Raw genomic sequence first — 25,000 nt, forward strand, 5'->3', positions numbered from 1 at the left:
AAAAAAAACAAATTAATTGAATACAAAAAAAAATTAGAATGCTAGTATTGTAAGTAGTGTAAGTGTTGTCCTGCTTGCTTGTATAAATACTGTAAGTATGGAGCAGTGCAATGTAGATGCATGTAAGTGTAATATTAGTATTGTAAGTAGTGTAAGTGTTCGTCCTGTAAACATTATAAATAAATAAATAAAAAATAAAAATAAATAAAAAGATCCCATTTCAACGTCCTGATTCTCCTCCTCCTCCTTTTGCTCCTTAACGTCTTGCCCTGGTTACAATTGGGGTTAACATGCGTTACTTGACATCGAAAAATGCTGTAACTCCACGAGACCAAAAGCCCCTGCCTTGAAGTCCAGTCTTGCCTCCGGCTTGTTACTGCGCTTCTGAGGTTGAATCGCTCATTATCGAGAGGTTGTAGTTCTGGTTCGCCTTCAACGTTAGTGCAAACCTTGCCATCAACTGAGGTAAGTGGGTTACGAACATCGTGTCTCTGCGCCACGAACCCTCCCTTTTTGCGTAACAGGGCATGACAGACGGTATACTACTCACCACAAACACACTTGCTTGGTAAGTCGGACAGAGGAATATTATACCTTAAACGCAGAGAGTCTCTGAATTCTTGTTCATTCAGCACCAAGCCAAGAGGCACTGCGGTAAGCCATGAGCTCGCACCCTTGTCTCTCAATTGGTTAACTGAACGCAGCAGATCCAAAGGCAGAGTGGATCATACTTTCAATTCTCGATTTCACCGACACAGTTTTCAAGGCTTGATGTTGTCTTTTAATTCCCCATGGAATTCTCGCCTGCCACCATGAACATACTCTGTGTGGTAATAAAATATACGTGAGACCATTAACTGCAAGGGACCGAGTTGCGTGGGTTGAAACTGCAAAAAGGTCATGACCATTTCCCGACACTTTTTGGGATTGAGGCGCATCCCCCGTTCAGTGGCAAACTGGCAAATATGGTCAGCCATACAAGGCAAATAGCTTGGCGAGCACCTGGGAATGATCTCAAATACAGTGGTATCGTCGACATACCTAACATGACATGGCCAGAAACTCGCCAATCCATTCACCAAGATAGCAAACAACAATGGTGCGAACCTAGTGCCCTGCGGTATTCCCTGTTGGGAAAAACGGGAGGCGACAAGGAGCCATTTAACATAACACGCTGAGGCCTGAAACGAGAGAAACGCCCCAATCCACCGAATGAGACATTGGCTGACATTTAAGTGCTTAAGTTCTTCAGTGAGGGCGTTATGATCGACCAAGTCGAACCCTTTACAAAAATCGGCAAAGAAAATGCGCGCATAGTTGTCTCCTCTGTCAAGTGATGCTAGGATAATATGTAATAGATATACAAGTCCCTGGACGGTGGACTTTCCATTAATTGAGAATTGCTTAGGATCTAATTTGTCCATAACCTGCTTACTTAAGGAGTTCAGGGTAAATCCTTCCATTACTTTCGCTAAATGCGAGGTAAGGGTAATCGGTCTTAAGTCCTCTTCTACTGACTTTGGGGGGTTACACTTGGGTAAGGGATGTACAATCGACTCCTTATTTGGACTGGGACAACCTCTTGTTCCAAGGATGAGTTAATATAGAGATCTCTAATAACATCAGCCAGTTCGAAAGCAAATTCTTTCCAAACAACTCCTGGAACAGGATCCGGGCCAGAGGATTTTTTCACCTTGATAGACCGTAATGCGGAGAATACAGTACCACGGCAGACTAAAAGCTCTTGGGGGACCGGGACGAGTTCGCACAATAAGTCAATGAGTCAACACAAATTGTCCAGTTACAGGGAACTACAACTACGGGTAAACTTCGGAAAATGACTAGAGATTACCAGAAAGATAATTCTGTGATTTAACGAAGCTGAGTTATTTATTGTAAAAAACAGTTGTTAACCCCTTAAGACCCGAAAGGGCTAACAGACGCTTTGACTGCTAAGATAGCTAGAGTTAAACAAACTCTTTAGAATGGGCACATTTATATTGAGTGTGTTCGTGTTTACTATCTTACTGACATAAACAATAATTATTATTGTCTTCGTCCGCTCAAAACATTTGCTTGTCATATCGCTTCTCTGATAACATGTCAATTACAAGCATTATCCTTTAAAATGAAACGGTGACAGCAATAGACCAATTTCGATATATTAAAATTCAGTCAAAAACAAAAGGCATCATCTCGAGGCTCTGGGGAATAAACTCATACAAATCCTTATATTTATTCCCCAGAGCCTCGAGATGATGTCTTTTGTTTAGGACTGAATTTTAATACATCGAAATTGGTCTATTCATTTCACACAATCAGAATATCCCGATTAGTGCATCCATGTATACGCCCCCAGCTGTCTTGTTCTAAATTTAAATGATTGTAAAATCACTACCGTTCGCGGCCTGCAACTTCCATTTATCCCTGTTCCATCAAATTAATGCCTCATCCACTCCAAGAATGAGCTAGAAAAGCAAATGTTTGCTTCTTTGGATCAAACTGTAAATCTGAAGGCTGAAAATGTAGCCGCCATCCTCGAAATTGCGCTCAATACTTTAAATACACTGTAATCATCTCCAATATTCAATGATTGTTACATTGGTGAAAGAATAATGTATGTGCTCTTCATGCGAAAGAGCCCGAATTCAAATTGTGAGTTGGGAGAAACGATACACTCCTTCGGGACACGGGAAAGTCAATAAAACATTGCAGATTTGTGACTACAATGAAAAATAAAAATAATAAACACGAATAAAAAGAAAAGCACCCGGATTGGTACCGTGTTATGCCCATGCCATCCCACGGAAAAAAGTTTCTCTTTAAACCGTTTTAGTCGTCAAAATAACCCAATTTCTCTTATGACCCCGTGAGGGGTCTGGGTCCAGTGGCGTCATCTATCTCGACCAATCCCTGTGCGTGATGTCTCTATATCTTTTACGACTTTCCTCTCTGCACCCTCTTTTACCAACGTAATGGACGTCTGATACACGGATCTCCAATCCTTTCTCTATTGTTACAAACCGTAAGGGAACTGGGTCCTGTGACGTCATCCTGTGTGTGACGTCATTCCCTACTCATCCCTCGTGCGTCACATCTCACTATTTAACGACTTGCATATCGTTAAAAATTGACTCCTCTCTAATGGAGGTAAAAAGGGGGTCGAACCAGCCTCTATCGGTACTTTGGTTGTCGCCATCATGATTTCAAATACTTCAGGTTCACGTGTTCACAAGTTTGATTTTGCACCTCGTGTCGGATGTTCAGCTACAAACTCTGTTTTGATTGGCCACACTACCTCACGATGTAAATGGTTCTCCCTGAAGTCTAAATAGATAAGTTTCGTTTCTTCTGATGAAACAAAAAAACAAACGATTTACACATGGACATTGCCTCATCAGTCATAATTTTTTCTTGCTACGGCCATGGTGGTGACCCAACCATAGAGTTAAGTGCGATCGTAGAATATTAATTTTGTTTATATTTAAAGCTGTTGTTCACGGCATTAATTCCAATCAAGACCAGTAAACAGATGCTTTACAAGTTTATCCGATGATATTTAAAAATATTCAATGCTTTTTTGCAACAATACCGGGAGAATAATAAAAATATGCAATTAGCCCAGTGAGATCTGTTACCAAGTCATGCGCTAACCGGACATTGCGTTGTTTGCGGAAACTCAAAAACTCGTTTCCTGTTACGCACATAATTCTTTAAAAACGATTTCTCCCACTATATATTACGAAGCCTGTGGTGTATAGTGGTTATCGCGGGCGCCTCTGAATGACGAGATTCCGAATTGGAATCCTACTTCGAATACTATCCACGAAGTCTCTGTACCAAGAGCAGTCGCATAAAAAACCCCACGGAAAAATGCAGGTTAACTCCAAATTCCCTGCATTCACCTTATTCCAAAATGGCCTCCGTTTTAGTATTCTTTTGTTTCCATGCAAATCGGCCCTTGTGGCCTCGTTTTCAAACGTACAATTCAAAAGAATATTTAACCTTGAACGAGGCCATAGGGGCTAACTTGCTGTTTGTCTCGGTTTCGAAGTGAGTCTTAGTCCTCAACTACTGTAAGGGAAATGAGTTTGATTTGCACAAGAATACGTAACTCGTTTCTATTTGAATGGTTGTGCACCAGGACTCGCTTTGAAACTGAGGCATGCAGCAACTCGGAAATGGGCTTTTAAAGCACTCGTTCCAAATTCCCTGCGTCTGAGCATTTAAACAAAATGCCATAGTGGTTATGGGCAGCTTCTGCAAGTACCGGAACAGAAATTACGTAAAACAAGATTAACGAAAAACAGAAAACAAATTAGCTCTAAATAAAAACTAATCCCAAGTGACGAAAAACACAATGCTTTCCGGTACCTGCAGAAAGACCCTACTTATTCTTATGTCAACGTTCGTTTTCAAATAGCATAAGCTACTTATTCTTGCCCTTGTGATTGCGTCGACACTAGTGAATAGCGGGCTGTCTCTCCCAACTCAAATATTGAACAAAACATATGGGTGCCACCTTACGACTTTATTGCAAAATGTTACAAATCCCAACTAGAAACAAAGTTAACAAACAAATCAAAAAAAAAATCACAAATGTTATAACTTTCAGTGCATGAGAACACGCTTTTTAGTGCTTTTATCTGTGCCTAAAATTCATGGTAACTTGACACTTATAAAAGGCACCAGAGGAAAGAGAACTCATAATGAGTACGCTTAAACGAATGGCTTATACGGTACAACAGCAGGAGGAGCTCCGCTAGCAGCTTGACCCTGAGTATGAAAAAAAAAAAAAGATTTGCATTTTGAGCAGTAAAACTAAAACTTAACAAGACTGATTACTTCGCACAATCACGATATATACCGATGAAACGATAGGAATCTGACCTTAGCACGGCACGAGGAAAATACGCGCTCACTGCGCTGAGCGCGGGAAAAAGAATGCAAATAGGTTACAGTGGATGTTGCTTTGGGCCTCGCTTGGTACCATCACAGGCAGACCACCCTATGTTGGCGTGGTTGTTATCGATCTATATTCCTCTGTATTTCTTTCCCGCAACCCTCTGTTGTCCAAAAGGTGGATAACGCTATCCACCCTTCGAACAACTGGGACAAGATCAATAACAACCACATCAACAGAGGGTGGTCTGCCCGTGGTCGCACCGGTTTGGAAGCAGCGTATCTGCGTAACAAGTGTACTGGAATTGAAATCAAGTCCTGCTATTGGAAAGGTTGAACCTACTAGTCCTCCTCACTAATGTTGGAATGCCTAGAAATTTGTCGTGTTTATAGCATCACTTTCTTTGGCCCTAAAAAGCCTCTGGAGGGAGCTGTCAGATAATTAATCATTTATAAATTATTTATTTATAGATATGAAGTGAAGCATTTTAGTTACGCCAATTGTAGTAATCTAAAATCAAATCGCGAAGTTATCTTTACAGTCAATTACGAACCGCCCTTTTAATTCCTTACCGGGGGACCATATCCCGCGGATACACCAGATGGGTCCTCACGAAGAGCTTCGTGGAACGAGTACACCACGATAAGAAAATAAATCTGTAAGATGGAATGAAAAAGCGCCAACAATGAGAATTGGAAGCAAAAAAAAAAAAAAAAAGATTGCACAGAGTGACTGACTACTTTGCAGCAAAATTCAGTTCCTGCAGCAAAATTTGCCCTGAGCGTGATTTAAACCCACGTCGCCCCGTTACTAGTTGGGTGTGATAACCACTACACCACCGGGAGGGCAAACATGCCGGCAACACAGCCATCGAAGAGGTGACTTACGTGGTTAGGGCGTGGGCCTCCCGGGAAATTTTCTTTCAAGGTGACAAGGTGACAACTTTGCCCAAATATTAATTAACTTATGAAGACTTCTTAAAGCAAATTGATTATAATCGAACGTCAAATGTTTCGCCGGTTAGGGCTTTCTTCAGTGACAAATAAGTTATTTTACAAGACAGAATATATAACAAGTAAAGAACAATGGTCTTTGATAAGGTTCATTAAGCCTGCTAGTGTATGGTCAGGACACGTCCAATACAACCATTCATGATGGTTTCAGTGTTTTGCTTACTGATTTCGAGCGTTTCAATGATCTTGCGTGTCTGATGTTTGTGTGTGTGTGTATAGAAGAGTTTCCCCGTGTTTACATCGCCTCTTCTAAACTCCGGGGAGGTTCGGAAAATTCGAGACAGTTATGCAAACCCAATATTCCTAACTAACGCGGGAAAAAGTCCTGTATTGCTTTTATAAAATATTTCTCAAAAATAATTCGACAATTGAAGGAAAATGGTGTTTTTTTTACTTGAAAGGGATTTTCTTGGTACACGCTCTTATTTCCTACCAGACAATCAAAGCGCGTGTCTGATAACACATAACCAAACAAAATTGTGATGTCATAGCCGTCAGTTACATATTCTTATCTAAACACAGCTATTGACCAATGAAAGTGCGCGTACTATCCTAATTGTTTTACAAATTAATTATATAATTATGTACCGGTAAGTATACAAAACATCTCGGCAGATCTACTCAATTAGCCACTATCAAAGATACCATAATGACATAAGCATCGTTTTTATTTTCTCTTGGGACTTATAATGGTCCCAAAAGAAAATGGAAACAAAGCTTATGCAAAATTCTGGAAGGACAAACAAAGAGTATTATGGTATTTTTGATAGTGGCCAAATGTGGAATTCATTCAACTCAACGTTGCATGGTACGGTTACTTCTGCAGGTACCGGAGCAGAGATTACGTAAAACAAAACAAACAAAAGACAGAAAACCAAACAACTATCCGGAGTGACCAAAAAATACAATGCTTTCCGGTACCTGCAGAAAGACCCTAAGGTGCACCTACCGAAGGCACACAGGACATACCATAGACAATGACTATTGCAGAGACAGCGGCCTGAAAACAACAACACAACATACATAATAAGGATAAGTTACACATAATCAACAAAAGAAAACAAAAGCCAACTTGAAAGTGACTTCAACAGTGCATTAGCTTGAATGCGCTAACTAGTAGAGAGTACAGTATTCAGTCATTCCCGTCCACGGAGGTTGAAATTCTTTCGGTCAATACGAGCAACACAGGGATTAACATGGACCCCTTGCAGTTTCAAAAATGTGGCAGTCTTAGTACTAAGCCGATTTTCTGATGCACACTGATTGAGCATTGTACAATTCCGAGAAGGAACGGAAACTACTGAGCTTTTCACGGCTTTCCTTGTTCGAAACAATTTTCAGGTCTAATAGAGCGGTTTTTAATTGAGTGTCAAAAGTAATTAGGTAATTACTTTGGTTTATGATTACCTTACTCAGTGACGTGATTGGATCAAAGTTCTCGCGCGCCAAGTTTTTCAACCAATCAGAAGTGAAACCAAAGCCAAACGTGGCTTGTCCATGCACATTTTCCCGCGCTTTGTGTCGGCTACGTGTAATTACTTCGAGTTTTGATTGGTTTCCTGGATTGTCTCCGTCCTTTTTGATTGGCCAAAGTAATTACTTTGGTTTTGGTTTTACGACACTCAATTGAAACTCACTCTAATGACAAATTATTCATTAATTTTGGCCCAAGATGTCAGCGTTAATTTATAATTTCACATGTGAAATTACAATGTTGCCATGGCAACTTTTCCAACAGTACCAAAGTGGCGTCCAGGTTTGAAACGAACCCTCGTCTTATGAACGCAATCAATTTATCACCCATGATATTAATAGCTAATAAAATGGTATACTCATGAAATTAGGAAATAATTTCACTTGCGTTTTGTCCAAAATCAAATAAGGTCCTTCGCCTTTGGACAAAACGCAAGTGAAATTATTCCCTAATTTCACTCGCAGTTCAGTTCCAGTATAACATCAGTGCAAAAAGTGTACCACAAGTGCAAATTACGCGTCGAAATTCTGGATTATGATTGGCTAATAAACAATAGGGTTTGGTAAGAACCAATCAAATCTGTTTGGAAATTAAATGCGAACCCTGAATGCCGCAATTTATGGCGAATTTTTTCATGTATATTACAAGAAGCGTATGATCTTGAAGGGTTTAATTCTCGTTCAGAGCTGGGTGTTTTAAGTTTAAAAATTTAATTATTTGGATTTAACGTATCTCGCGCATTTTCCCGTGCGTGCAAGTTGGATCTTATTTTTGTCCATATTTGGGCATAAAACTGGTGTTATAAATCCCCAGCTTTGTTCTAAGGAAAAGAGTTGCAAGTTACACGCTTCAAGGTCATGTAGTTTTGATATTATTAATTGTTATATCTCTCAGATAGTACGGGCGCTGTAATTGGCTAAATTAGCGGGCCGTATTCTACAGTACGGCCCGCTGTACAGCCCGCTAAATTTAAAATTTCGATAAAACATCATCTAGCGAGTTTTTCATGTCATTTCTGTTGCATAAACTTGTACTGGAAACTGTTTGAATCTTGCAAGCAACTATTTCAAACTTAACAGCCAAGAAGATTTAGTTTTTGGAATTTTGGCACGGCAATCTTTGTGGCAGTTGAACCTTCCGTTTGACTTTGAGTAGTTTCCTTGCCCGCGCGCCGGATTAACCTCAGAGATATAATAAATATCTTACTAACCGAGTTTTCTTGGTCCGTACTGTAAGTTACGGATCCTCGTTTTTTCCCGTTGATTTATGGCCCAAGCGCGAAGCCGGCGGGCCATAAATCAACGGGAAAAACTCTGTCCGTAACTTACAGTACGGACCGAGAAAACTCGGTTAGTAAGAGGTATGTAATCACATGATTTTTCTTACGCTATTTGGAATAAATAAGCACTTGTAATTTTCAAAGATGTCAAATTGCACTAGTGCTTATTTAAATCCAAATTGCCTGCGAAATCATGAGATTATCTATACTAAGTGAATAGATTGCGCACTATGATGGAGGATGTCGTCTTGTTGAATCTGACTTAAAGGTAATATTTTATGTTATTTATCCCAGAAGCTAAATACATACCCACTTCAAGACAATTATATAGAAAATCCACACTCCCAGGTTGTAGCCGAGGACAATCACATACCAGGCAAGATATGGAAGGACCAAGAAGCGATTTTTCTGAAAAAGTGGAATTGAGATGTGTAATTGAGATTGTCGCTCACAGTGTCGAGCCTCTGTCTTACTATTAAATTCTAACATCGAATTACAAAATCGAGCATGTCCGAGGTTACAAAGGTGTAACTTAAAGAAGAAAAAGAATTACAGGCAAATGACTAGTCTTAAAGATTACCTAATACATTATCATAATTACATTACATAATCATAATAAATTTTGAAAAAGTTAGAAGAACTGGTATGCCAATTATAATTACCTCTAATTTTATTTAAAAATGCTTGAAACATGAATAAATATTGATTTGCCATACTACAGTAATTACCAGGCCAGGGTTAATACAGATCCTTAGGTTTTACTGACATGATCAACAGCGATGTTTTTTAACGAAGACAAAAGAAAAAAGTTTGCATAGAGCGAGTTTCAATCGAGTGTCGTAAAAACCAAAACCAAAGTAATTACTTTGGCCGATCAAAAAGGACAGAGACAATCCAGTAAACCATTCAAAACTCGAAGTAATTACACGTAGCCGACACAAAGCGCGGGAAAATGTGCACGCGCGAGACACGATTGGTTTTGGTTTCATTTCTGATTGGTTGAAAAAGACTGGCGCGAGAACTTTGAGCCAATCACTGAGTGAAGTAATCATACACCAAAGCAATACGCTAATTTCTTTCGACACTAAATTGAAAACCGCTCTAATAATAGGGTTCAGTTTCCGGAGTATTGGATCGAGATTCCAACATGGCCATGCACTGTTTCATTGTTTAGGAACTCCAACATGGCGGCCGTGACGTCATGTGAAAATCAAGAACAAACAAAAATGTAACCAGGTTCTCACTTTTTGTTTGACATTGAGAAAAAGTCTTGCATACATAAAATGATTGAAAACAAGTGCTTGATCGCTGTTAAAGGAATGTTAGCGTAAGGAGTAGGTTGAAAGGCCCTTACCAAGCAGCAGGCTACAAGAAGTAATATGCTTGTCAAAAGCACAATAATTTTGAAAACTGCGTCGACTTTGCGCAAGTTGGTAATAACTAAAAGAAATCAATAAAAGAAAAAAAGAATAAAACAGTTGAGATTCAAAGAAAACACTTGACTGTCGATTATTTCTAAGAGACAGTAAAGAGAGAAGAGCAAAACACTAGCTATTCGTTTGCAATAAATTGGGAGCTAGTTGAAAAAAAAAAAAAAAAGAAAAAGAAAAACAAGACGTTTAATGAGGAAAAACAATATGTTTTTGCACGCTCGGCACGTGCGTTTCAAATCAAGAACCCGGCGTACTGCACGTGCGGCACACGGTTGAACTCCGCGTAACAACGAGGTAGGTATGATCTCCAAGCATTGACATTATGCTCCAATGGGTATTCTTCAGCACCTATATTGCGCCCTATATTTTACGGTGGCCCACAAGGGACATACTGCAAATAAAATAAAGTTTCTGCAAATTTACAAAACGAGTTGCTGCAAATTAAAACATCAAAAGTATGCGTGCGCATTGAAGGAAGGGTAGGTACAAAACACAGGTCACAGATCACAGTTCTATGACACAGGCCATTGTTTTAACAATATTGAATTTTCCTAAGCATCCATTAAAGCTAACATTAGACCTAATTAGGTCCAATTAGGCCTAATGTTAGCATTTGTAAACTGTTAAGCCCGCCGCACACTTGAGGATGGAGCTGAGCAAACTGCCTCGCGAGGCGGTTTGCTCAGCAGTTTCCTCGCGTGTGCGGGGAAATTGTGGTGAGAAATTCGCCTCGCGAGGCCGTGAGGATAAAATCAAGCATGTTTGATATTTTTGGTCCGGCGAGACAAATTCCTCAATGTGTGCAGCCATCGTGAGAATCGAGCTGAGCTTGGTTTAATCAAGCATCCAATAAAAATACATGGCATACACACGTGACTCCAGCGGTTCAAGATGGTGTCGGAGGAAGAAATTCCGACGTCACTGAAGTCACGTGAGAATGCCATGTATTTTTACTGGAAGCTTCATTGAACAAGCTCAACCCGATTCTCACGATGGCCGCACACAATGAGGAATTTGCCTCGCAAGGCGAAAAATATTAAACATGTATGATTTTTTTCCTCACGGCCGGCCTCGCGAGGCCAATTTTGCACCAAAAGTTCCCCGCACACGGTGAGAAAATGGCTGAGCAAACCACCTCGCGAGGCAGTTTGCTCAGCTCTTTCCTCACCGTGTGCGGCGGGCTTTATGGTTGTCTCTGTTTTGGTAAACAATGACCTGTGACCTGTGTTTTGTACCTGCCTTTTCTTCAGTGCGCGTGCATACTTTTGATGTTTTAATGCGCAGCAACATTCTTTAAATTTGCAACAACTGTTTTGAACTTGCAGCAACGTTTTTTTTTAATTTGCAGTAACTTTATTTTATTTGCAGCAACTCTTTAATTTGTGGGCCACCGTATATATCAAACTCTTCACCCTTACCTATACTATGGAATAATGAGTTGGGGTACTGCTTGCCATTCTATATTAATTACAGTTAGGACAAAACAAAGCAAATGCATCAGAGCTTTTTTTTTTTTTTTTGTATTAACTTCAAGAAGTACAACAATATATTATAAGCTCTTGGAAGTTTTGGAGAATGTTTGTAACCTGAAAATATGTTACCTTGTTTACAAAATTAAGCGTGCTAAAGTTGATATTGCATTGCTCTAGATAATCCGCAAACCAAAACCTATACAGACCAGCATCCCAAACAAACTGTATACTATCTAGATTTAAATCAATTTCTTCAAGGCTGTGGAAAACAATCCCATTGGTAATTAAACGTCTCCATTAAACGGTTACTAGTTCAAAAGAAAAACAAAAACAAAAAAACAGTACATGTCCTTTAGTTATTGGAAAATAAAAACTAAAAAGGAAGTTCTACACGTTACAAAAGCATTGAGTAATTATTAGAACAGGTAGTACATAATTTTATTAAAAACTGAACTACGGATATCAGATTTCATTGGCTCGCCGGACACAGGCTATCAGTTCATATATCTACCTTGCATGGTGAAACTGAAACTGAAAACTGAAAAACTTTATTTAAACACGTGACATTGATGAGCCTAAAAAAGACTCGTTACAAAAATGTACGTGTATCTACATTAGTATATAAATTAAGAAAATACTAGAGTAAGAATCTATAATAAAATTACCTATCCATACTATTAATTTATAATAGCATCTAATTAGAGCAGGAATTGTAGCGACACTCGTCCTGGCTCAACTTAAGTTTCTTTAGTTTTGCCATAAAATTCTTAAGATTTGGGGCCTTCCTAACATGCAAAGGTATCTTGTTCCAGAGGCGGCACGCAATCAAGGAATGCGTCAGCAATAAAGCGAGCTGAAAACATTTTTGCAGCTCTGAGAAAAAAATGCCGCTTCTCGAAGGTTATCTATCACTTCATATCCAGCGCGCCCTCGTAGAATATTGTTAAATATATATAAAGAGTATATGAGAGAAACCCTGACCCTATACACCGAATGCAAATATGGCGGACCACTTGGGCGGCCCGGGCCTAGTTGCGTGAGGGCGAGGCTAGTGAGGCCGGCTTTTCCCTGTGTTTTGATCGTCACGAATGGCTGCTTCACGTTCCCTCACAGAAGACGATATTCCTGGAGCTTCTCTTCAAGGCAGATCGCCTGCCACGCTAAAAAATGAAGAACTTCGTTTCTGGCTGAAATGTAGAGGCGATACATTGAAAGGATTGAAAAAAAAAGCAAAATTAGTGAAAAGGTAGGATGGTTGTGCTTCGACTGCGAATTCGGGGCGATTTCGCGCCTGGTTTGGACATGATTGCGGTAACCAAAGTTTTAAAACTATGTTATCTTTCCTTCTGTTTAGGGTTGAGGAATATATTAAAGAAGGTCGTGATCAAAATATAGTAGATCCGGATCCTGACTCCGTATATTCAAAGCGCAAGGAACGCTTGGATAAAACCAAAGATGACAACTCCGGCATTTGCGCAACTCAAATTCCTTTGAGTTTCCCCTCATATGGCTGGTCTGCAGACATACGGCGAATGCCCTTTTTCACCCGTGCCGAAATGAATCTCCATATTTCAAAGTCTGGAAAGAGAATTGATCCGACAAGTAAAGCCCACTCCGTTCCAACGAGTATTCGGAAAGCGACAACTTTTCTGAACGACGAATACTTAAAGAGCATCTCTGCAGCTAGCGACGAGAACTATTTTTATTTCCAGTCACACTGCTATCACAGCTTTCGGAAGAATGATGCCTCACACGACTTAAAAGTCGCATTGTGCATTTTTAGTGGGGAAGTGAAACATGCTTCATTCTCCTGCGTTGCTGGGAAGGTTGGTGTTTGTAACCATATATTAGCACTCTTAATGAAGATTTGCAAATTCTCATTATATGAATGTAAAACTGTCCATGAACTTGAAAACGAAGAAGACATGCAGCCAAAGCAGGCATGTACTTCCTCTTTACAGCAGTGGCATAGGAAGGGAAGAGGAAACTCTATTAATCCGCAACCAGCAATGGAAGTGCTTGCAGCAAAAACCTACCTGGAGCAGACCAGATCATCAGCTCGAGATCCTGGTGTCAGATGTACACTTTATGAGGCAAGGAATAATATCCGGGGGCAAAAGGCAGATGAAGAGAAACTATTGGCAACCTTGAAAGAATTGAACCCAAATGTGGCCTTAGCACAGATTATGACTGCAACGTCTGATTCTATTCCCTTAGTGGAAACCAAATTTGGTCTTATAATGGACGGAAAAAGGAACCATGAATCTCTGGTAAAAAATCTTATAAATCCAAAGCCTTTTTCGTCAAGATATGCTAATCATGGACTTAAATATGAGCCAATTGCCTTAGAACAATACCAGAAATATATGTCCTCTATTAACAAGCCAGTGAAGGTTTTTAAGTCAGGACTTGTAATAAGCATGCATGCCCCATACTTGGATGCTCTGATCCGTTTTGTCTTTCTGAGGTCAAATGCCCAGAAACCAAGTACTTAGTCACCCCCCTGGATGCATGCTCTGATGGCAGCTTTTTTAAGGAAGAAGCCGATGGAAAGCCTAAACTTAAACGCACCATAAGTACTATGTCCAAGTGCAAGGGCTGATGGGTGTGACCAGGGCAAAATGGTGCGATTTCGTCGTCTACACCAGTAAAGGAATGAGCATCGAGCGAATTCCATTTGACCCTCACTTTTGGAACAGTTTAAAGGTCACATTGAAACTGTATTTTTTTAAACACTTCCTAGCTACAGCAGCTAGAGAACCAAGAGCATAAGGCAAAATCACTGTTCTTAACATGTATGTTTACTAAATGGTGAGCCCCAAGGTAGGGTATTTAAACATCAAAACAATTAACTACTGTTCATATCTAATTCTGGTTTTAAATTTGTCAAACCAGTTTGATTTATGATTTTACATGTTTCTAAATATCATGTTTTAAACACAAAAAGAGACAAAAACAACACTGGTTTGAAAGATATTTCAACTAAGATAAATGTAAACAACAACATTGACTTAGTAAAACAATATAGCATAAACAGATCATGTGATATTAGATATGAGTGAATCCTGAGTGTTGCATAGGAAAGCGCAAACAGTCCACATTTGGTTTACAACACTAAATAAACTCAGAGGAACAATTTCTTCTTCGGAGGCAGAGGATGTCTTTTCGGAGGAGCTTTTCTTTTCCTCGGGGAAGGAACTGACCAAGCAAATCTGCTTGGAACGTCACCAGCAACCACATAAGCCCGTCCATTAAATGATTTTCTTATATCTTCACGCCTAAAATGCAGCGAACAAACTTTTGTTCCATCGACAATCTTAAACTCCTTTCCTTCTTCAAGGCGAATTGCGTGAATCCACTGTTTTTTTCCTCAGAGGAGAGCGTGGAAATTCAAAGAAAGAAACTTTCTCTCCTGTGGACGTCTTCTATCCTTTCTGATTACATTCAGGGACGCAAAAACTGGTAACCATATCGAAAAAGCACAGAACAGAACGATTACAAAGGAAATACTCTATGGACTCGTACTCAAAGGACGCGTTGTCAAAACAAACGCGAGGCCTCACTAGCCTCGCTTTCGCGCAAGTAGACCCGGGCCGTCCGAGTGATCCGCCATATTTGCATTCGGTGTATACACCCTAAATTATTATATTTTTAACTGAATAAGGGTTTTAAATAAAACTCGCCCTGGGGTGGATTTGAATCCACCTCTCCCCGTTACTACTCGGGTGTGATAACCACTACATCATGAGGACAACCATGCTGGCAATACAGAAATCGAATATGTGATTTACGTGATTAAAAACACATACAAACATATACAATCTTTGACTTTCTTTTCCACTTATCTTCTTTATTGTACTGAATTTTCCTCGACTGTCTATTTTTATTGAGGTAGTGGCCCTAACCCCAATTCGAGGCAACGCCAAAGCTTTAGTTGCTTTGACCACTACGCATGTTCTAAATATCAACAAAGTTCCTGGCAATTTTATTCCTGGAAAGTATGTACACGTTTTGCATGCCATACGACTTGAAATAATTGCAAAAAGTATTAGATTCAAGCAAATCTACATTTTTCATGACTTTTTCGTCACTTGCGTCGTCTTTGTTTGAGCTCTCTATTTTTATCCAAAGGTTTTAAGGATTAAAATTGGAAACATGGAAATCGAAGGAAAAGTGGCATTATTCCTGTAAGGAATCATGCTATTTAATTATGTCGTCGACTTTGACCTCCTCGGTTCACTAGATGCATTCAGCCAGAAAAATGAGTCAATCATAGATAAGGACGGAGTAAAGATAGATCTAGTTAGGGGATTGCATTCTCCGTGACTGACGTTCTTAGCTGTACCTTCACAGAGTAAACTTGGATTATCAAGATTTTTCCCTCCCTTCCTACCCTTGCTCCGTCCTTCGTTTTTCTTTCTTTCATTCTTAGGTGTAGGCGCTTTTTGTCGCCCAACCTTTGCTGAACATGGCTATAATTCACTGCGGTTTTTGAGTTCGATTTCCGGTCCAACCAGGGGCTTGTTTCTCGAAAGTCCCGAAACTTTACGGGCTATTTTCGGGTATCACAATTCTCTTTGTATCTCAAGAACGGAGAAGATTTTAGTCATCGAACTTCACAGTCAGTTTGCTTTTTGTTACTTTGAAAACATGTTTAAAGATAGGCCTTCTAAAATAAGCGGTTGGTAGTTTTTCAAATGGCTTTTTCGGGCCCGAAAAGTTTTTGGGACTTTCGAGAGACGTCGCCGCACTGTTTACAGTTTTTGCGCGATGGGGCTTGTTTGTGAAATGACTTTGCTGTTGAATTCGTGCCATTCGCAATTAAACACTACTCTTCCGCTCTATTAACTGTAAGTTTGATTTAGCAAGGATTGCCATCCCACTTACCCTCGTAATACTTCAACGGGACAGGCGGTAACAATTGTAATTCGGAATCTTCCCTGACCTCCTCACGGGCACTTTTAGGTACACTTGAATTGTGGAAGCCTGAATAGATCCCAAATCCTCCACTGATCTATTACAAGATATAAGTACAAAATGAAAAGGGATCTGCACGCTGTGCGAACCAACAAGCCCAGGCTGCAAGTCGTGTTCCCTTAACTTCTTACCTCAATTTCGCACGGCCAGAATACTGAAAACTCTCTTCAACCCTCATCATTCTCACGGAAAAGCTAACTAAACGGCTTATCTACATGTAAGTCCGAAACCCTTAAAATTTACCGATGTACGAAAACAGGAAGACAAAGTACTGAAGCAAGACGATCCTCCTAAGTAATAGGGAAAAAACAACTTCTCACTTCCCAAGTCCTGATCAGTTCATCATCAATTCTTACATCAACCTCGTCACAATGACTGACGAGTGGCTACAGACCTTGCTAAAAGATTCTTAACATTTCGTGTCTGGGAAAATCGACTGGATAATCGGTTGATGTAAGAATTGATGATGAAATGATCAGGACAATAATTTTTGAGGACACTAAATCCATCGGTCTTACCATCAATATCGGCTTTCGTGGTCACTGAATCATACTGACGAAATATGCAGGGAAGTTTCTGCAGGCTTTAAACGTATAGGGCGCTTTATCTCAGCAAATCACTGCGATCCAAATTTATAATGCTTTAACATTAACACATCATTTTGATTATTACAGTCCGGTCTGGGACTGTTTGAGTAGGCAAGTGAATGATAAGCTGCAAAAATTACAAAATCGCACAGTCAGGGTAATTACTAACTAGACGCTCCGTGAGCGTACACTGTGTTGCCCGTGGCACGTGCAGCGTTCCAGGCAATTTTTTCAAGTCGAGGGTAATTAAGACCATTTAAGAGGTCACCCAGAAGTCATATCAGCAGAGACCCTTTGGCTCACACGTTCATACGACGAAACAGATCCTTTCCTGAGGTTAAAAAAACTGGCTACCGACCTATTAATTAATCATTTGTCAGAAAGAAGAAATTCCTGTCATCGTTAGAGAAAATAGACACGCATTGCTTACGCGTGGTAGTGAAGTAACTCAGCGATTTATTCCATATTGTCAACTGAGCTGCGTGTTGTCTTCTGGGAGATTCAAGTTGTCTTTGCGTAATAGGTAGCTCTAACAGTGCACGATATTGTTTTGGTATTGTATATCATTGTAGTGCCATGGTAGAAGTCTTAGGTAAATAGCCCCCTGAAAAGACATGTGGTTACTAGCAAAGTACTGAACCCAGAAAGATTGAAGAAAATAAAAGGGAATCGAGAAACATTGGCTTCTGAGCTGACATGTTGATCATTTTCAAGTTCCCTCACAACGTCTTTCCACCACAAGTGTAAGTGAGCAAACGCTAACAAATGCGAACTAAGCACGGTACAGATTATGTTAGCTTGCTTTATGCAAAACAAATATTGATGCAAAAGTAAATAAATATTGATACACAGTTTTTAGGAAGAGCAGAAGGAAGTTTCCGGGACATTTTGGGAGAGTTTTGCTACGTTCAATTTTGTTATTTTACTTTTGGCTGCACAAATAAATCGCAAAATCGAAGGTGACATCGAATTCAGCGAGCGCCGTGATCAAGTTACCGCGGCATGTTTACTCGCGAAACAGTGAAGCATCTGTGTCAAATGATGGCAAGATACCGGGTTTTTGTTAGTTTTCTTTTTCTTTCAAGTGTTATAAAGTTTGACAAGAAATGTGTGAATTCAACACAAAGATCACAATCGCCCAACTCTTGAGTTTGGCCATTGTTTCTGCAAAGTCAAAAATTAACTCTCCAAGATGAGGTTATTTATCCCCAGGTAATTCCATCGTTTTGGAAATAGCAGCTACTTTATTATTCATCGGCATCACAATTTTTGCTGATTTTGGGGCTCATTATGTTGAAACTCAAGCACACTTCCAACAGCCCTGTTTATTTTCGTGAACCCTTCCTGCTTACAGAGCAATACCACAAAAATCCTCCCGTATCAGATTTCAACCCAGGTATGCAACTTTGTTAAGCTCGAAAATTACACAAATTACACAACATGATATTAAAGTTCACAAAGGCTGGAAATATCTCGGCAAAATCCTTTTCCAGCGAAAAATTAATTGAAACAAACAACATATTTACTATTAGAGGCAAAAAACCTTCCTTTTCAATTGCGTGCGTGCAAACAAGAGACACAATCGGTGTCACAACGCATATGCAATTAAATAAATTTTTGACAGTTCACATCAAACCCTTTTCGAAAGAACCTTGACCGTAAATAATGAAGAACAAAAGAGACAACAACTTTCATTCAAATAATTCTTCATTGTCACATTTCCAAATTTTTTATACCTTTGCAGAATTGAGTACAAAATACCGGTAAATGTAAATTGCCAAACAACTAAGATGCGACTTGAGTAAACACTGTGATGCATTCAAGGCGTTCGAGTCCTTCAACGTTTGTTAAATCCATAAAAAAATTGCTATTTGATTTCAGTGTTTTATATAATACCAAGTTAGTAAAATATTAGAAACAAAGCTCACTTGATATCCAAAGGCGAAAAATGAAATTGTTGTCGAAGACCATTACCCGTCGCTTAAAATCCAGATATTTATTTTTCAACGCTGTCTTGTTCATCCAATTGACCTTCCATTCTTGAGCTCCATGAGGATACATTTACTGGGTGCCAGTATGGCAAACCAAGTCGGAATCTGCGTTTCATTTGTTGGTTTTATTGTATTTTATTTTTTCGTTTTTTTTTTTCCGTGTCGGTAAAAGTCTTGCCTGTCACTCCCCTGCTAAGTGGTGTCTTTGTGCATAGAGCCTTTTGCGCGTATTTTCTTAGGATCGAGAGGGTAGTGGGAAATGCGTAGTTTTCTCTGGTGGACACAGTAGAATGATTAACTTAACCGGCGATGGTGTCGAAAGTCATGTATCTTTAAACAAAATATACCCTAAAAATATTAAAGATCCGTTACCAGGATTCATGATAAGAAATAAGTATAAGCGTTCTCTAGTAAAAAGTTTTAAAAAGAATATGAGCTTTCGACAGACTGAACTGCTGTCTTCAACGGATAAAAACGTGTAAAGAATAAAAGCGAAAGAAATAATAAAAGCGAAAATATACCCTTATGGAGCTCAATAATGGAAAGTCAATTGGATACTGAACAAGACAGGCGCTGAAAAAAAAAGTCTGGAATCTTAAAAGGGACGAGTAATGGACTTCGACAACAATCTGTCGCCCGTCGAGCCGTAATCAAAGAAGAAAAATTTCCTGGGAATCGCGGTGAAAATGAGTTAACAAATTTGCATACGTGCGTTGAAATGTGATACGCGAGGAGACAGGAATTTTATTTCTCTTACAAATGATTTTGTCATTGTAGTGTAAGATGAAATTTATTTGGGAAGCCAACAATATTTCTTTAACTTCCTGGTTAATCCAATTTATTGCTACGACTTGCTAAAGCATGGGAAGATTGTTTACACGAAACTCACGCTTTTTGCGAATTTTGAGTGTCGTGAAATTACATAATTTGCATGACCATATACCACTTTACTCTAACCCAAAAACATTCAGATAGTAACAAACTTCATATTCACTTAACCATTTCTTCTGCTTTTGTGCTTGTCAGCATTGTGATTTGCGATAATTTGCAAGTCTGTTTTTGTATCTCATAGATGTTTGGATTTGTATTACATGGCCACTCAACCTCTCGATTGTGTAAATAGTTCACCCTAAGTCAAAATAGAAACGTTTCTCAGGAACCCGACAAAAAAGGCTTCTTGACCCGACAGATGAAATCTAAATATTCAGTTAAATATTACAGCAAAATTTAAAAACCAACGACGGAAGTTTCTTGGCTAAAAAGTACGTTGTTCTACTCTGAAAACGACAAACGATTGACATTCTTTCCCGTAGTTCATTTAGTTGACACAAGGTGATCACGTGCACCTTTATTGTAACGCCTAGCACGTGATCAATTTCTTTCTTTTGACAAAGCATCGTGACCTTTCTGTTTATTCATAAAAGTTAGAGATTGCAGAAATTTTCGTGTTTTTAAGATCGATTGTCGTTAATCTTTCGATGAGAATTCGATTCAGAGTTATATATAAAAAAATATGTTATTTTTTTCTTCATCTGTCGTTTGGCTTGCCTTTTTCTGGTGCAAACGCAAAGCCAAACAATGAAGTTTGAAGTTTGAAGTTTATTTATTCATAAATACATAGCAGTTAAAAAACTCAGTTGCGTATTTACTTACATAATGAAGATAAAAAAGTTACATTCATTTAATTATTAACTAATAGTATCTAATTATTAAAAGGGTCCACTCGGCTAAAAACGGAAACTCTAAGCTGAGATCGCTTTAAGACATGAAGAGATAATAAAACTATTCTTAAAATGGTCGTTTTGAAGCGTGGTGACATGAAGAGATAATAAAACTATTCTTAAAATGGTCGTTTTGAAGCGTGGTACGTTAAATGGTCGCTCGCCCCTTAACAAATAAATAGTTTCATGCGTTGCTGGTAGTAACTTATAAAGGGGATGATTGTTGTCATTTACAATCGTGTCGAAAAGTGTCTCACACATTTCGTCATAATAGATGGCTAATTCCTTAAAGTTCATAATATCGAGGGCCTCATGATAGCCATGACCAGGACAGATGATGGACATTGTTCTCTTCTGTACATGTTCTAATTCTCGCATTAAATATCTATTGGTTATTGGTTATTTATTTATTCACCACATACATTCATAGAAAGTTACAGTGAATAATAGACTAAAATAATAGAAGATAATAGAATCTTACATAAGTTTACAATGAATAATAATAATAATAATAAGAAGAAGAAGAAGAAGAAGAAGAAGAAGAAGAAGAAGAAGAAGAAGAAGAAGAAGAAGAAGAGAAATAAGAAGTGGCGAGGAGACCTCAGAAAACCCAAGGGCTTACAGTGAGAGGTCCCCTCAGAGATGTGTTAGGACTGCAAGACTAGTAAAGACATTGTATTGAGGCTTATTATTAACATACGGTGGCAAGACTATAAGGACATTAAAGAGTCGCACGTTTCATACCATTAACTTAGGAAATCAAAAAGCTTTCTTTTGAAGGTAGATAGACTAGGGGAAGACGTAACTGATGATGGCAAAACATTCCATATCTTTGGCCCCCGAAAGGGTATAGTGAATTGTTTGATATTAGTTCGGCAGGTATGAGGTCGAAAATAATCGGAGTATCTGGTATAATAATTATGAATTTGACCGCTAGTCAGAAATAAATTTAAAAAGGGCGAAGGGAGCAAAGGATGGTGATAGGAAAACATAAATTTTGCAGTATAAAAGGAATTCACTTTAAAAATATCTAGGATATATTCTAGGCAAACTGTAGTGAGAGACCGGTACCGCATAGTCCATGATTGATCTAATACAACTAGAGTAAAAAAGCCCTAGATCAGTGCGAGAAAGATTGGCTCTCTTAAGTTGAATCAAAAAATATAATCTCTTAGAGGCCTTCTTAAAAATTTCATTAATATGGATATTCCAGGTCAAATTACTGGAAATATTAAGACCCAAAAGCTTTACATTTTCTACTACTTCCAAAGTATCGCCATTGATGACAATGGGCTCAAATTCTTGCTGGGACTTTGTAAAAGATATTTGCATCTCTTTACACTTTTCAGTGTTCAGTTGGACTCTGTTTTCTAGTGACCATTGCATTACTTTATCTGCATAACGCTGTGCATTACTAAGCTCCCCTTTCGCCACCGTTTCGGAAATGGTGGTATCGTCTACATATTTCCATGAGTGAGCATTTTCGACTACAAGGTCATTAATCATAATTTTAAAAAGCCAAGGCTCTTGTTTGGTTCCCTGGGAGACGCCCGTGGGGACTGATCCCCACTCAGATACCCATCCCTCACCAAGTTTGTTTCTTTGAGATCTGTCTGACAAAAAGTAGATAATCCAGTTTATTTAATTATGCTATTTGGCACGTTTAACTTACATAATTTCCTTATAAGAATGCTATGGTCGATGAAGTCAAAAGCCTTACGATAATCGAACAGAACAGTTCTTATAGTAGCACTATTTCCGTCGGTACCCTTAGACCAATCATGAAGCATGTCCAATAAAGCGAGGGTGGTGGAAGACTTTGGTACAGCGCCATACTGATTCATATCGAGTTTATTTAGAACGGCAGGCATGATGTAATCGCGTACCACGAGCTCCTCTGCTACTTTCGAGACAAATGGAGTGAGTGAAATGGGTCTAAGATCCTTCTTTAAGATTTTTACAGGTTTTTTCTTAGGAAGCGGAGTTACATCAGCCAATTTCCACGAACGAGGTAGATGTTGCTCTTTAAACGATGCGTTGAGAATTCTGCTTACAGGAAGAGCAATAAGGTCGCGTATTCTCGCAGAAGCCAATTGGGAATCCTGTCAGGGCCACACCATTTAAAGGGAATGAGTTTTGATAGTATTTTCCAAACACGTCCTTCGGATACGTCTAGGAACTCCGGGAAATTTTTTTAATGTTTTGACCTGGCATCAGATTAGACATTATGAAGCGGAAACAACACCTTCAGTCCTTTCTTAGTGTGTGCAATAAACGTTTGCTTAGTGCAACTGCAAGGCATGCTGGAAAACGTCCGTCAGAGCAATTTGCATTTAGTTTTTTGCAGACTATTTATTTAAAGAAGAAATGTGTGAATTTTACTCAAGAGCGTGTTTTGTTATCTTTAAACTGAATTTATTACCAAAGCTTTAAAAATCTAAAAGACCTAAAAATGGGACAGGACATTACAAAATAATTAAACGTGTGAACGTGTGAGCCAAAGGGCCTCTGCTGGCGCGACATGTGGGTGACCCCTCAAATGGTCTTAATGACGCCCCACTTGAAAAAATAACTGGAACGCTGCAGCTCAATACCACCAAATTCAGTGCCTTCTTTTTTTGTGTAAGGCGTACCACAGGCAACCCAGAGTAAGCTTTTTGGCGGCTTCTAGTTTGTTTAAAGATCCACTAAAACGTCATTCACGTTACAATGACTTTCGACGCCACTGAATTAGTGAAATTTCCAATTGTAACCGGAAGACTGTGCAGAGTTGAGAACAAGTAAATACAAATAGCGAGACAGATGAGATAGCAGATTCACTTTATGGATTCCTTGTCTGTCTTTGTTGAACCCATACTGAGTTACCAGAGAATTTTTCATTTGGTTTCAGTGTTGTACAAAACAGCACACTTGGCAAAATATTAGAAATACAGCTCACTTTGATTTCGACTCGACGGGCAAAAGATTGTTGTCGAAGTCCATTACTCGTCCCTTTTAAGATTCCAGATCTTGTTTATCCTATTGAAGTTCCATTCTTGAGCTCCATAAGGGTATATTTTGTTTAAAGATGCACTATATATAACGCCATCCGCGTTACAATGACTTTCGAGCCATTGAAGGTTAATTAAAGTCCTCCGGTGTGAACCAGAGAAATCTATGCGTTACCCCAGCCCCCTTAAACCTAACAAAATACGCACAGAAGACTCTATGCACAAAGACACCACTTAGCAGGGGAGTGACAAGCAAGAGTTTTCATGACACGGAAATTTAAAAAAGAACTAAAAAATGAATAAAAAAGCAAACGCATTTTCTAACTGGATTGCCTATGGCAACCCAGTGAAAATAAAACCAACAAATGAAACGCAGATTCCGACTGGGTTTGGCAACCCAGTAATTACACTTCGATACGACCTACATACGCTTAAGTGCATGAAAGAAGCTGTCTCTTCGACGTAAATAAGACAAAGTCCTAAGTATTTACAAAATAAAACAGGAAATATTATAGTGAAACATATTTTCCTGCATATTTCTTGCACCGGAATATCTTCGACGCCCTTTGACTCAACGCCTTGATGAATAGTATACAGTGACTTGAGAAACTTTGACAGAAAACGTACTCTGAAAACCCAATACTAATAATTATCTCCAACGAAGTTCTGTTATTGCGGGGCCTTTACGCAATTACGCACTAGAATTTAACTTCGTCTATCTTAAACGCAAGACGAAGAAAACCGTTGAGAAAACTCATGCCAACTTTCACTCACCACGCTCCAAATGGCAATCAGAAAAACTCCAATCCTCAGACCACAGCCGCAGCAACAAGTGCGTACTAAGACAGCCATTGCGATATTTGCTCTTCGTAGTTCGTAGTTCGCAATTCCACAGCAAATGAAAAAACTTCAATGTGATGGCGTGTTGGATAGGTTACGGGAACCAAACAGAGCACGCACACATTTAGCTGCCATCAGAGTTAATTAACACTGCTGCCATCCAGCAGCCAATCACAATACTGATAATAAATTCTTGGTGTCACTTTTCCCAAAGTCATTGATCGCTTCCGGTAATTCTACTTTTTTATTAAAAGCTGGATCCAGGAAAATGCAAAATTCCGAAAACCAAAATGGCAAATTCTGTGGTAACTTTGTCTCGC

The 25,000-nt window shown here is 39.1% G+C and overlaps 1 protein-coding gene and 1 pseudogene across 2 annotated transcripts; one reads left to right on the forward strand and one right to left on the reverse strand.

The window, feature by feature from the left end:
- Nucleotides 1–4,512: 4,512 nt before the first annotated feature.
- LOC138024956 (uncharacterized) lies at nt 4,513–24,763 on the reverse strand. Of its 2 annotated transcripts, none has more exons than XM_068872162.1 (7): nt 24,615–24,763; nt 16,462–16,588; nt 10,024–10,109; nt 8,979–9,077; nt 6,886–6,916; nt 5,476–5,559; nt 4,513–4,776 (listed from the first exon to the last, which is right to left on the reverse strand). In XM_068872162.1, the coding sequence occupies exons 1-6, from the start codon at nt 24,690–24,692 to the stop codon at nt 5,513–5,515; spliced, it is 468 nt and encodes a 155-aa protein (XP_068728263.1). In that variant the 5' UTR covers nt 24,693–24,763; the 3' UTR covers nt 4,513–4,776; nt 5,476–5,512. The 2 variants fall into 2 exon arrangements, with proteins under 2 accessions (XP_068728263.1, XP_068728262.1); XM_068872161.1 differs by having other exon boundaries at nt 6,866–6,916.
- Nucleotides 12,663–14,346, forward strand: LOC138024023 (uncharacterized; annotated as a pseudogene).
- Nucleotides 24,764–25,000: the final 237 nt, after the last annotated feature.

Source organism: Montipora capricornis, chromosome 11 (assembly GCF_036669925.1).
Source record: "Montipora capricornis isolate CH-2021 chromosome 11, ASM3666992v2, whole genome shotgun sequence".
NCBI classification, from domain to species: domain Eukaryota; kingdom Metazoa; phylum Cnidaria; class Anthozoa; order Scleractinia; family Acroporidae; genus Montipora; species Montipora capricornis.